At 43.1% G+C, this 14,475-nt stretch overlaps 1 protein-coding gene across 2 annotated transcripts; it reads left to right on the forward strand.

Moving 5' to 3' along the window:
- The first annotated feature begins 505 nt into the window (after nucleotides 1-505).
- LOC118095182 (epididymal sperm-binding protein 1) lies at nucleotides 506-10,608 on the forward strand. Of its 2 annotated transcripts, none has more exons than XM_035136232.2 (5): nucleotides 506-647; nucleotides 4,576-4,722; nucleotides 7,454-7,618; nucleotides 8,878-8,937; nucleotides 10,320-10,608. In XM_035136232.2, the coding sequence occupies exons 1-5, from the start codon at nucleotides 575-577 to the stop codon at nucleotides 10,463-10,465; spliced, it is 591 nt and encodes a 196-aa protein (XP_034992123.2). In that variant the 5' UTR covers nucleotides 506-574; the 3' UTR covers nucleotides 10,466-10,608. The 2 variants fall into 2 exon arrangements, with proteins under 2 accessions (XP_034992123.2, XP_060138177.1); XM_060282194.1 differs by lacking the exon at nucleotides 506-647 and adding an exon at nucleotides 1,072-1,349.
- Nucleotides 10,609-14,475: the final 3,867 nt, after the last annotated feature.

Consider the following 14,475-nt stretch of genomic DNA (forward strand, 5'->3'; position numbering starts at 1 on the left):
TATTTTTCCACAAAAAAAGAGGTGCTGGAAATCACAAGGAACATCTCCTTTGTTCTCTTATATTGGCATTGGCGCCCACCTGGGAGGTGCTGCAACTCAGTTCCGGTGAGTTCCAGTTTTTTAAAAAGGCCCTACTCCCCACTCCCAGAACAAAACTGCTAATTCTCAATGGCAGTGCCATACTTCTGAAGCTGAGGTGTTGCCTTCAGGGCTTTGCAGCTAGCAATGAATTATAGCTCAGACCTAACATTAATTATTTGCTCATTGCAATTTCAGAAGTATTACGTATGTGGGAAATCCCATGCCAAAGCAGTGCAGGGATACAGGAAAGGGGAGAAAAGACCAGAGCTAATTTGTCATGGCCCAGCCCAGCTGATTGGCACATACACACCTCTCTTGAGTTTCTTGTCCCAGTATTTAGTATTTGATTCATACCTTTGTCTGGTATGAGTGTCATGCCTATTTATGGAGTGCAGTGTTTTGCAACCGTAATTAAGGGTGTGTGGAGACTGTGCTAAAAAGAGGACACCACAAAGAATCACAGGGATTTCAAACTCTGGAGTGATCAGCAACTATGTGGTTCATTACTCAACTCCTAGTTTGTACCTGGGTCCTGTTTTTACCCTCCTTCAGTGCAGCCCGTCCAGGTAAGAATTTCTTTCTGCCTCCCCAACACTGCACAGCAGGAACTATCTCCCTCCTTCCGTTTTCTTCTTTCCTGCTTCTTTACTTTAAGATTGGAAGCTCCTGTCCTGTGAGAGAAGCTGTGGAGAACATGCTGACTCAGAAGCAATGGCCTTTTTCCTGGTGGCACTCAGTCGTATGGAGTATCAAAACTTTTTTTTTAAAAAAGAGCAACATCATGTTCTCATCTGTTTATTGGGGGATTTAGTGAGGTTTACTATTGAGTAAGATTGCATAGGATTGTACTGTTAGTATATATAGGGTAGAAGTGGAAAAGAAGCATTTGTTTTAGGTACAGAAGATGCTTTCCTTGCCTGGGCTGTGGAACAAGGCCAGTGAGCAAAGTTGAAAGAAGAATCAGGGCAATACTGAGCAGGAAGTGTTATGTAATGCTGAATAGTGGTGCTATGGGCTGAGGAGGCAATGTCTCTTTTGCTACTGAGCTTGACAGGTGTGGCTTCTGAGGAACCATGTTGTATCTCCTTGACCCATTCCTTCCGGTTCCTTTGGTGGCCCATATAGGTACACTCTCTGCTCTGTTTCTTCTCATCCCCATCCACTGCCTTCTTGAGTGAGAAGTGACTGAAGAGGAGAAGGACTAAAAAGCAGCAGTCACTGTGAGGACAGTGCCATGCCAGTGCCCCACACGAAGTTCCCCCTGCATGGTACGGTAGGAGGGGATGGCAAAGAGACCGGTTAAGGCAGAAGGATGCATGACATTTGACTTTTTATTTTGCTGATTTGCAAATGATAGTGCATGAAAAACATAAAATGACCACTGCTGGATCAGACCAAGCCTGATTCAGCATACAGCAGTACCTCGTGTTAAGAACTTAATTCGTTCTGGAGGTCCGTTCTTAACCTGAGGTACCACTTTAGCTAATGGGGCCTCCCGCTGCCGCCACGCTGCCGGAGCACGATTTCTGTTCTCATCCTGAAACAAAGTTCTTAACCCGAGGTACTATTTCTGGATTCGCGGAGTCTGTAACCTGAAGCGTCTGTAACCCGAGGTACCACTGTACTCCATTCAGTATTGGTCAGGCAATTGTTTTTCATAAGGCAATGGGTGGAACATGCAGAGAGCCCCCTTTTCTCATCCATGTACTCCCCACCATTTAATTGTTATGGCTAAAAGTAGTTGGTGGTGCTTCCCTCCATCACCTTTGTCTAATCTCCTGTTAAAGTCATTGAAGTTAATGGCTATCACCTTGTAAAATTAATTATGCTTGATATAATGATGTGCTATCTTTTATCTGTCCTGAAACTCCTGCCAATCACTTTCATTGGATGACCCTGAGTATTACGTAGCATTATACAGGAGAGATTTAAAACTGCTCTCTATCCTGTGTTTCCACATTCTACATAATGTTTATTCTATCTCCTTCTTTGTTGTCTCAAGGTCTCCAAACACTTAGGAGTCCCCCCTCCCCAAGGATAGTTTTGCAGGCACTTTCCCATACCTTTCCCAGGTCCACAATATCATTTTTATTTTATTTTATATATTTTTTTCCATCTTACCATTTGATTTTACATTCACACATACATAATAATCAAAATAAAAATGTAGAATCCTCTGAATTCTTGGACTTCTTTTTTGGAGTCCACCAATAACTTTTCCACAATATCATTTTTGATACTATATGCAAATGCAGTTATACCATAGCTTTATGAGAAGGCATTCATTGGATCATAGAATTGTAGAGCTGGAACAGAGCTGAAGGTATTCTAGTCCAATTCTCTGCATTGCAGGAATCTCAACCATGAGCCATCTTGCCTCTGCTTAAAAATCTCCAATGAAGGAGAGTCCATCACCTTCCCAGGGAGCACTGGCAGAGGAAGGGGGTCGCTGTGGGTGCAGGCCGCCCCAAGTGTCATCCCTGAGAGGGGGGTGACATTGCCCCCGCCCCCCTGGGATGCTTACCACGGGCGGCACCCCATAGACGCTCATGGCTTGCCGCGGGGGGCGCCCCTGCTGGCAGCTAGCCCCGCCTCCACGGATGGCTAGCCCCGCCCCCTGAGTACACAGCCTGGGGGCCGGGGGCAGCTAGCTCTGTCAAATAACTCTTACTGTCGTAAAGTTATTCCTGATGTTTCATCAGAATCTCCTCTATTGAACCCATTGGTTCAGGTCCTGCCCTTCGGAGCAGGAGAAAACAGGCTTGTTCCACCTTCCCTGACAGCCCTTTAGAGATGGCTATCATATCTTATGATAATGGCTATTATGTTTATGTACTTTTCCTAGTCATGTCTAGTGTGGGATTTACACTGGTTTTGTGCTCTGAATGGACACGTTCATTGTTCCTTCTGTCATGACCCTAAGCCTGGCAAGTTACCGTCAGTAGACCCAGTGCTTTTTTTCTTTAAAAAAAAAATTAGGGATATTCTCATTGTGACTCAAGAAAACCACCATTTTATAGTTCAAATTGGGAAAAATAAATACAGTAAATGGACAGAAGTACAAAGAACCTGCATTTCCTCATATTACACAGCTGACAGTTCATAGTAACTTCCACATTGGCATGAGGTTGTGTACATTAACATCTTCCTGACTTTCATCAGTAAAACACCACACATTCACATTCCACACTGCTCATACATTAAATGCTCACTTCCGTCTGAGACTCAGGAAACTCCAGGAAAGGAAATGAAGCAACCATTGGGAGTAGCAAAGGAACTGATGATTTACCGTGCTAGAGAAGAAACAATATATATATTTTTAGTTTCTTCTCCTGTTAGAATCACAAAATGTTTAGGGGTATGCGTCCCCCTGTGTCCCCCCTCCCCCCGACAAAAAGCACTGAGTAATATATACAATTAATTGTTATCTACAATTAATTAATTTATACAATTAATTAATATATACAATTAATTGTTATCTACAATTAATTAATTGTTATCTACAATTAATTAATTAATTAATTAATTAATTGTTATCTACAATTAATGAATTGTTATCTACAATTAATTGAGGGACCCAGGTGGCGCTGTGGTTAAACCACTGAGCCTAGCGCTTGCTGATCAGAAGGTCGGCGGTTCGAATCCCTGTAACGGGGTGAGCTCCTGTTGCTTGGTCCCAGCTCCTGCCAACCTAGCAGTTCGAAAGCATGTCAAAGTGGAAGTAGATAAATAGGAACCGCTACAGCGGGAAGGTAAACGGCGTTTCCATGTGCTGCTCTGGTTCTCCAGAAGCAGCTTTGTCATGCTGGCCACATGACCTGGAAGCTATACGCCGGCTCCCTCGGCCAATAATGCGAGATGAGCGCGCAACCCCAGAGTCAGTCACGACTGGACCTAATGGTCAGGGGTCCCTTTACCTTTACCTTTAATATATACAATATATTGTATATATTAGTATACAAATGCTGCTTACTACCCCACAGCTCCAATATTAATTAATTGTGAGAAATGTCATTTGGGAAGGGTCATAGCTCAGCCGTAAAGCATCTGATTTGCATGCAGAAGGTTCTGAGTCCAGACTCCAGTATCTCCAGGTAGATCAGGGAGAAACCTGCACCTGGAATCCTTGAGAGAGACTACTAGTAAGTGCTGAGCTAGATGCAACTGTGGTCTGGCTCAGTGCAGTGGAACAGCTTCTTATCTTCCCAAAGTCAGTGAACTCCCCCCCCCCAAAATGCTTGTGACTTCCTAAGTTTACATTGTATGTTTCATGGTGTGTTTTTTTCCAATTTTTGAAGAGGAAGGAATTATTCAGGGTTCAGTAAAAATGATACTGACGTTCAAGGGCCAGTTACAAAAATTCTTTAATATCTGGAATTCAACACCATACTCTTTTTTTGCGGGTTACAAAGTTGTGGAAAACACCATTAAAATAATAGGACCTACTAAATTTAAATCACAATGGTCTTTACCCATTTTCTTCAACTGTTTCAGACGTTTCATCCTGTGTCTTCCCGTTTATCTATAAAAACAAGACATATCATACCTGCACCAAGGATGGATCCAAGCTCCATCGGTTGTGGTGTGCCACAACCAGTTCCTATGACAAAGACCACCACTGGAAGTCTTGCTATGAGACAGGTAAGCACATCGCCAGAGTGTGAAAAACTCAGTGAAGGAAGCATATGCACACACACATATTTACTAAGAAGTAAATTCTACTGAGTTCAATGGGATTTATTTATTTGACTTCATTTTTGAATTACAGTGGAACCTCGGTTTACGAACACCTCGGTTTATGAATTTTCGGTTTATGAACACCGCAGACCCATCTGGAACGAATTAATTCATTTTCCATTACTTTCAATGGGAAAGTTCGCTTCAGTTTATGAACGCTTCAGTTTATGAACAGACTTCCAGAACCAATTACACCCATGCTTCAGTTTATGAACGCTTCAGTTTAAGTACTCCGCGGACCCGTCTGGAACGGATTAATCCACTTTCCATTACTTTCAATGGGAAAGTTCGCTTCAGTTTATGAACGCTTCAGTTTAAGTACTCCGCAGAACGTCTGGAACGGATTAATCCACTTTCCATTACTTTCAATGGGAAAGTTCGCTTCAGTTTATGAACGCTTCAGTTTAAGTACTCCGCAGAACGTCTGGAACGGATTAATCCACTTTCCATTACTTTCAATGGGAAAGTTCGCTTCAGTTTATGAACGCTTCAGTTTATGAACAGACTTCCGGAACCAATTGTGTTCATAAACCGAGGTACCACTGTACTACTACTACTACTACTACTACTACTACGATTTATACTCTGCCCATCAGGCAGCTTCCCTAAAAAGATGTTGAAGCAATTTCAAATAAAAATAATCAACAATTAAAAACAATTCCGTATGTACAAACAATTTCATTTATACAAATACTAATACAATTTCATTTATACAAATAATTTAAAACTGTTCCATATATTTAAGAACCATTTGAAATCTAATGCAGATTTTTATTGTTGGCATTCGTCTGTCTCGTGAGTCCATGGAAGACACCATGAATTCAGGGATGAAGTCAAACCGTTGGGAGAGCTTACGTTGCCTGCTATGGCTCTGGAGACCAATATGAGAGAGACACGTTTTGATACAGATAAAGACAATCACTTCGATAGGCAGCAGAAAGACAATAGAGATGACAGCAGTCCAATATTTCACAAGAGAAGAGTTCCAAAGGATAGGTATCACTCCCCTAAAGGCCTGGTTTCTATACCATATGGAAAGGAAGTCCTGATGAGATGGTATCTGCAGTACACCCTCTACTGCAGAGCAAAGTGATCTGCTAAGTGTGCATAGAACTGCTCTCCTCCTCTCCTCTTGTTTCACCCACAACAAATGGAACAAAACAACCTCAAAACAATGTGAAACAATGTGATAAAAATATATTAAACAAAAGCTAATTATATGAATAGGATAAGAGCAGCATCAAGATAATTAACAGTCAGATTAGGCTGGCGGTGTGACCAAGATTTTTGGAAAGCAAGTGGTGTTTGCAGTGTTGCAGACAGCCATTAGAGAGAGGGGCTTGTTTAATTATATTTAGTTTTATATCATCCAGAAACACTTTGGTTTGAGAATCCAATGTAAGTTCAGAAGAACTTGCCCAAGAATGGAACTTTCTATGCAAGTCTGGTTTCTGCAATTTGCTGAATGACTTTGGTTAATTTTAGTATGATGTAATTTGGGCTCAATTAGTCTGAAGTGGTACAGCCAATAAACAGGCTTACTGTTTGCTTTTTGTGAGAACCAGGCCACAGTGTTTTGAGCTTCATTGTAACATGTACCCAACAGGCATTTTAAGCAGATATCTATCTGCAAATCTTCCATACTATTTCATTTGTATGCTAATTCATCTCTGGCAGAAGTAATAAGATTACTATCAGTTCCCATTGCTTGTTTACAACTATATCTTTTAGCAATCTCAGTTAACATATGCAAGGAGTTAGCAGAAGATACACAAGGTATTACTGTGACGATCACCCCCAAATTTAGGGACAGCATAGAAGGAGTTAAAGGGATTAGCCAGTTAGAACCCATGGGAGCGGAGTTAGGAGGACTATATAAACCCACCCTGGGAAGAGGAGGGTTATTTTTGGTTTTTTGGAGGTTTGAGGAAGGGTGGCAGGGAGTTCTGAGAGGGGCAGGGGGAGAGAGTCTGAGGGGAGAGAGAGGTAGTGAGGTAAGAAGAAGGGAGAGATAGTCTGGAACTGTGATTGATTAAAAACTGTCGGTATAGGCCAGTATAAGACTTGTTATTAAAGATAATAAGAACTATTCATTTGGAAACCACGTGCTTATGTACTGAACTTCAATAAACACAGTCTGTTCCAACATTATCCCTGACTGGAGTGAATGAAGAGATTATCAGGCATATACTAGTTAGTGGCAGCAGGTAATTGATCAGTGGTTGGTGCAGGCACCAACGGACCGTCAAACGTCTGGGGGTTCTGTGCAGGTGGAGTGAACCACCACAATTACCTAGATCTGAGTTGCAATTTCTCGGGAAAAAAAGTCTGGTCAATTTTAGAATATATTATTTTTCAACTTCTGCCTAATCTTTTGGAGAACATCAGCCCTCTCTTGGAGAATATTATGTGTAATGGTCCTCCCAGCTTAGCTATCTATGAATGTTGGGTGCAACTATGAACCCATCTCAGTCTACAGTTTATGCCAAACTACCAATGAAACATTTGTAGTCATAATTCAGCACAGTCCGAAATATGCTGAAATCTGTTTGTCCCAGTGTGTTGTGAAGCGCATAGACTCTGCATTAAACTGGTGTCATAACATTTGCCTCATATAATTCTTTTCTCCAAACAGAGTATGGTGGCAACTCTCATGGAAAGCCCTGCGTATTCCCCTTTGTTTACAAGGGGAGGCTGTTCTATACTTGCACAGATGAAGAAGTCATGCCCAGGAAATTTTGGTGTGCAACAACGAGGAGCTTTGACATAGATGGAAAATGGAGCTACTGTGCTGATACTAGTAAGCCTGCCCACAATAACCAGCTTCATGGTTAGGAACCTTCTGCACTACTAGAGTGGAAGCAAAGCAAAGCAACAAGCAGCAGATGGTAACTGCTGGTCTAAGTAAGACCAGCAAGATATAGCATATGCCTAGAAAGAAGGCGTGGGACCCAGGTGGCGCTGTGGGCTAAACCACTGAGCCTAGGGCTTGCTGATCAGAAGGTCGGCGGTTCGAATCCCTGTGACAGGATGAGCTCCTGTTGCTTGGTCCCAGCTCCTGCCAACCTAGCAGTTCGAAAGCACGTCAAAATGCAAGTAGATAAATAGGAACCGCTACACCGGGAAGGTAAACGGCATTTCCATGTGCTGCTCTGGTTTGCCAGAAGCGGCTTTGTCATGCTGGCCACATGACCTGGAAGCTGTACGCCGGCTCCCTCGGCCAATAATGCGAGATGAGTGCGCAACCCCAGAGTCGGTCACGACTGGACCTAATGGTCAGGGGTCCCTTTACCTTTACCTTTAAGCAACCTATCACACACACACACACACACACACACAGTTGTTGGGATACAACTCACATCATCCCTGAGCATTGGCAATGTTGGCTGGAGAAGATAAGATTTGGAGCCCAACCATATCTGAAGGACACCCCAAACTAATGCTTATTTGGTTTCCTTTTATTATGAGTTCATGGTGATTTAAGGGACATGCTGCTGCTCCCAGCCAGCGATGAGGTTTTATTCTTCCTCACCCTGAGATCTTGGAATGAAAAACAGGATGAAATATTTTAAATAAAAAAACAAAGTTCTTTTCAACCGTTTCAACCCATCTTGTACATTAAGATGATAAGGCAGAAACTACGTTGTGGTCATACAGGTCGTTCCCTTTAAATATATCTTATCCCTTAAATATCTCTTCCCTTTAAATATCTCTCATCCTGGCCTTTGATATTTTCCTTTGTATAAGAACAAGCATGAAGGAGGCTTCCCAGCCTGTTCACAGGTCCTTATATGATCAGTGAAAACAGTTGGTCCTGGAAAGTATTAACCTCTTTCAATCTTAACCTGATAACTGCCATTTGTCCAGATTTTAATTTGTCTGAATTAATTTTAAGATGTATTTTAATTAATTGATGCCTGTTTTTATGTATCCTGTGTTATTTATATGATGTTAGCTGCTCTGAGCCTGGCTCTGGTTGGGGAAGGCGGGGTACAAATAAATTTGTTGTTGTTGTTGCTGTTGCTGTTGTTGTTGTTGATCTCTTTCTTTCATTTTTAGTAGTTATTGGGAAGTCTAAATCTGATGTGACTCAGGAAAGGGCTTACTGTGACCCTGCAGGTAAGAACATGAAAGCATGGCTGCTTTGGGAAACTAGACTAGATAGGCTTTTGATTTGACTCAGCAGAGTTCTTCTTATGCAAGAAATTAATTGAAAAGCCCAGCGTGCTTCCACTATCCCAGCTATTGGATCCAGATTGTTTATAGCTGTGAGCTGTGACTGGCTCCAGTATCTTATTCTCAGGCTGTGCACGTCTCAAAACAGAATCAGGGAGCAAAGTTCAGAAAAGGACAGAAATCTATGAAATGATATACTTTGGAGAAAAAGGTAGGTAGCTGTGTAGGTCTGCCATTGTCGAAACAAAATAAAAAAAATTCCTTCCAACAGCACCTTATAGACCAGCTAAGTTTGTTATTGGTATGAGCTTTCGTGTGCATGCACACTTCTTCAGATACCAAGGAATTTTTATATTTTGGAGATATTTTCAGAATATAACAAGGAAACTGGATAACAACATTTGGAAAATACAAAAAAAAAACATTTGGAAAATACTTTTGAGCTACATTTATAATTTAAACCATTTGGAATAAAAATTAATAATAATGTGGTATTTGATAAAAATGTACTTACAGTGTAAGAGCAGTAGCCTGCTACAGCAAAAAACAGAAACAGCTAAGAGTCCTGAGACATTTTAAGGAATGACAAATTAATTATGACATGAATTTCCATAAACTTGACTCTAACTGGTGCATGGAGCATTATTCTTAACTGGCAAGTGTGTATCATGTAGCACAGTCTTTCACCACAGAAATTGTCTTGGTAGGTTATAGTAAATTTAAGAGACAGAAGGTGAAAAATACAGATAACAACAACAAAAAATCTCTTTCCTGATGCCCAGAGTCTTCCATCCAATGTGGCTGCCTCCTGTTGCCTCATAGTCATCTCTGCTCTGTCCTCCAGGAATTTGTTCACACACTCTGGTCTTCTGGTGAAAAAATTCCTCCTCTGTCTAAGCCAGGGGTCAGCAACCTTTTTCAGCCATGGGCCGGTCCACCGTCCCTCAGACCATTTCGTGGGCCGGACTAATTTTTTTTTTGGGGGGGGAGAATTCCTATGCCCCACAAATAACCCAGAGATGCATTTTAAATAAAAGCACATATTTTACTAATGTAAAAACACCAGGCAGCCCCCACAAATAACTCAGAGGTGCATTTTAAATAAAAGGACACATTCTACTTATGTAAAAACACACTGATTCCCGGAACATCCGTGGGCTGGATTGAGAAGGCAATTGGGCTGCATCTGGCCCACGGGCCTTAGGTTGCCTACCCCTGGTCTAAGCATTCTCTCAAACTCTCAACACACCAATGAATAACAAAGAGACCAAATCAATAAATCAATAAATCACGAGTCTAACATTTTGCTTCTTCTTTCCCAACAGATCCTCATTGCCTTGTAGCTTCCAGGGGGCTGAAAAGGTTAGATAATGGAAAGCATGGAAACATCCTGCCCAAAGAATACAGTAGAGATGAAGATCATGAAAAGGATCAAGAAATGACAATCCAAGATCCTGCCTCATCCTTCTGATTCTTCTCAAGCTCCTTTGCTGGCTGTCAGTATGGAGCTTTCAAATTAGCAGAAAAGTTGTGGTGGTGGTGGTGGGGACAGTGGTGAAGCAACGTTCTCCAGCACCCGGAGCGGCGAACAGGCAGGGGCGTGACTGGTGTGCATTGTGGGGGCACGCGTTGTGCGTCGTGGGGCAGGGGGCATGTGGCACACATGCTGGGGGTGCGTGGCGAGCGTCGGGCATCCGGGGGGGGGGCGCTGCTGCGATGTCACCCGCCCGGAATGGCACCTGGGGCGGCCCACTCCCCCCGCCTCACCTTCGTCCGCCAGTGGGTGGTGATTCTGTGCACCTCAAGAAAACATAGAATGAGGGTCATATTGCTGATATAGGCTGCAACCTACAAGCAATCTTTGGGCCTCACCAGACCGGTGTATTCTGCAGCATGTTGTTGGTGTAATAATCATAGTGCATTAGTAGTGGGTCTATACTGGATTGTTTTATTAGTTCTTCCACAGTACAGTAGCACACCCAGACTCCTTCATCTGCCCCAGCTGATTATTTTTGATTCAGTGGGCCAGGTTCTTATCAGGGGAATGGAGAAGTCCCTGCTTTCGTCCACCTAGCTGATGTTTAGCAAAAAGGGATCTCCTTGCTATGGCTCTGTGCATCTCTTTCCAGAAAACTGAGCGAGATTTAAGCCCCATTTGTCAGCTGTGTTATCAGTGTTACAACAATTTTAATTACTTTTATATACTTAAAATGAACTAACAAAAATGCAGTGCATAAAACATCTTTTGGCATCTTGGCAAAGTGTCTTCAGTTTCTCTTATGTGGTTTTGTAGTGATTTGCAAGCTGCTGATGATCACTGGATTCTAACCATCAGTCTGTCTCATCTCTATCTCATTGTTCATCCATGCAGCTCAAGGCAACTATGTGCGTGCATTACATGCCACCCCAATCTCAGAGCAGTGCAAAATTCCAGGGGTCTAGACACTTAGTCATGTTTTGTGTTTCCTTTGGAAATGAAGCATAGCGGAGATGGTAGTGTATTTATTATGTATGGCTTTTTTTTACACATATATGCAGCCTGAGCGTATGGCGGAGGGGTTCAAAGCATTGCACTCCAATAGGGTGCTGTTTCTCCCATTGATTCAGCCTTGGATCCATAAAGAAATCAAACATGGCTCTCTGTCCCCCTGCTCAACTTGCTGGCTTTAACAGGCTGACACTTTTTCTCTCTAGCCCACAGGCTAGCCATCTGTGCTTTGACTCTGCTATCTGTCACACCCATCTACTGCCAGACACAGAGTATCTGCTTGGTTAATCTCCCATTACCTTCCTTTTGTTCTCCATGATGATTTCCTGAGTATGGAGAAACTGGTTTGGCCTGTATTTTGACACTGCTAAATTCAGTGTGTGGTAGCCAATCTCAGTACTCCAAGCAGAAATTAAACACCAACACCCACTAGACCCAGTAATTTAGAGGAGTCAAGGGACCCACCCAAACACACACAAATGTATCCTCACAGCTACACTGTAGAGTGGATCAGGCTAAGAGAGAATGATATGCCAAAGTAATCTTTAGAGCTGAGGACAAATTTGAACTCAGATATGTCCAATCCAAGGCTAGCCCTCCAGCCATTTCACTAGTCCTCAGCCTGTATCTCTAATGCCAGAAATCCCTTCAATAACTCTGTAGATTAATACCTGATAAATGTGTGTCCTATTTCTTTCAAGCTACCACGAGTTTCTCTTGAAACAAACCTCATCAAATTGAGCTGGAACTGTGCCATACTTTCACAAATTCCCATTCATTTCAACAGGCCCTGAGCAGGTTGGGGTTGCAGTTTATTGTGCCCCCAAAAAGCTTGTGTTGAAATTTGAATACAGTGGTATCTCGGTTTTCGAACATCTCCGTTGCCGAACGTTTCAGAACCCAAACGCCAAAAACCTGGAAGTAAATGCTTCCGTTTTCGAACGTGCCTCAGAAGTCAAATGGTTTCTGCAGAGTGTACGCACTGTATTTTTCTGAATTTTCTGCTCCTTGGTTTTCAAACGTTTAAGAAGTAGAACGGCCTTCTGGAACGTATTATGTTTGAAAACCGAGGTACCACTGTATATGGCTTTTCTTCCTTTCCTGAAAAGACCTGGGTTACCTTCACAACATGTGTATTTTGTGGAACGGATTCAAATGCATACTGGAAATCTAGGATTGCACAGTTAAAACACATGTTGACACACAATTTGTATCCACACATAGAAGCACCAGTGTTGCTGGGTGGAAGAGGAAGAGTTTTGAGGAATCTCTTGCTGAACAGATTGGAGTGTGTGTGTGTGTGAATGATCGTTCAAATCTGCCTCAAGGAATGAACAGAACAGAGGAGATTTACTTCTCGTTAGCTGTAAAGCAGCCTTCTTCAATGTGGTTCCTGCCAGGTGTTTTGGACTACAGTTCTCATTAGCCCCAGCCATTGGCGAAGGCTGCAGTATAGTTTCTCCTGGCAGTCTGTATAAGACATCATGTTGAGCAAGCAGTTCTCCAAGGTGGTAGTTAAGGATGCAAAGCTCCCCATGGATTTATTTTTTACTCTGCTTAATTTAAATTACATAGTGAGGGAAACAAATCTCCCCAGGCCTCCTTCACACAGCAAAAGACCAGAGGTGAAGTATAATCCACAGTGGAAAGGAGAAGTTTCCTTTCGTCATTATGCAGACATGAAAGTTCCAAGGACCTCTTTTGCAGACAGAATAATGAGAAGTTTTAAAAGCAGTAGATTGCACTTATCTATTTTTTATTCTGAGTAGACCCATTAAAATTAATCACCATGACTAACTCAGGCTCATTAATTTCAATGGAACTACCAGTACTTTAAATAAAAAATGGTTGAATTCAGGGAAGTCTCTACCTGCTGGTTCAATTGGCTCAAGGCGCCAGGGCACCGAGCTTTGAAGGGCGCTAGGCTGAGACCATAGCTGTCAACTTTCAGATTTGAAAATAAGGGATCAGCAGCCTCACCTGTCCTGGGGACAATCTACGCTATATCTAACAATCTAGGATAGCAGCGGGAAACAGCGCTGGAATAAGGGAATTCCAGCAAAAAAAGGGAAAGTTGACAGTTGTGGCTTGGAATAAGGAGTTTCCTGCAAAAAAAAAAGGGGGGGGAGGGTTGGCAGCTATGGGCTGAGACAGTGACGATCGAAGGCTAAATTGTACCCGGGGCGGGGCAAACCACCGCCCGCCATTTTTCTGTTTCCTCCGCCCCCCCTTTTTTCTATGTGGAAATTTTCCAGCAGGCACTTTTCAGAAGCGAAGTTGGGCTTTTCCCTTCTTTTGGTGCTCTCAGGGAACTTGTACTTTGCAAATAATATCTCTCTTCCCCGCTGTCGTCCAGTCCCACCCCTCTCCCCAGTGTGCATCCTCTCCCAACCCAGATGGCCCCCTCCTCTCTCCTTTCCCCCCAGCACAGACTTCCCCTTAACAGTTAACCATGGGGGGGAGGGGAGGGCAAGAGCGGGAGAAAGAGCAAGGGCATGTTTGCAAAATGGGCAGCAGCCGAGCTCTTGTACAGTGCGAGATGATGATTGATAAAGAGGAAAAAGGCACAGTGAGGGGAGGGGGCTTGGAAAAGAATGTGTTTACAGTGGCGGTGGCAGCAGCAGCTGGGGAAGGAGGAGGGCGAGCGTCGATCATGTAATGAAATAATAAACCAAAATCATGAAGGCTGGTTTTTTTTTGGGGGGGGGGACCCAGAGAAGTGCGCTCTGTGCAATGCAAAAACCCCCAAAACACACACACTCCCCTTCTTGAATGTCCAGGTCTTGCAGAAAGATAATAAAGGACGGAGGGGGAAGGGGGAGGAGGAGGAGGTGGCCAAGGCAATGGGAAGTCGCCATATGATGGTGGTGCAGGGGCTCTAAGATGGAGCCTCCGGTCTGCCTCCACCTTCCCTGATCCCAGTGCTGTGGAGGGAGGCTTCATGCTGCCTGTCGGAGCAGCCCTGATCAAAACTGCTACTTGCCTGGAAGCAG

This window comes from Zootoca vivipara, chromosome 13 (assembly GCF_963506605.1).
Source record: "Zootoca vivipara chromosome 13, rZooViv1.1, whole genome shotgun sequence".
NCBI classification, from domain to species: Eukaryota; Metazoa; Chordata; class Lepidosauria; order Squamata; family Lacertidae; genus Zootoca; species Zootoca vivipara.

Bases quoted from the DNA above. Each gene is read 5' to 3' on its own strand.
- LOC118095182 (XM_035136232.2), top strand. From the start codon at position 575: ATGTGGTTCATTACTCAACTCCTAGTTTGTACCTGGGTCCTGTTTTTA. The intron at 4,723-7,453 runs GTAAGCACATCG...TTCTCCAAACAG, and splicing joins GAAGTCTTGCTATGAGACAG to AGTATGGTGGCAACTCTCAT. The intron at 7,619-8,877 runs GTAAGCCTGCCC...TTTCATTTTTAG, and splicing joins GAGCTACTGTGCTGATACTA to TAGTTATTGGGAAGTCTAAA.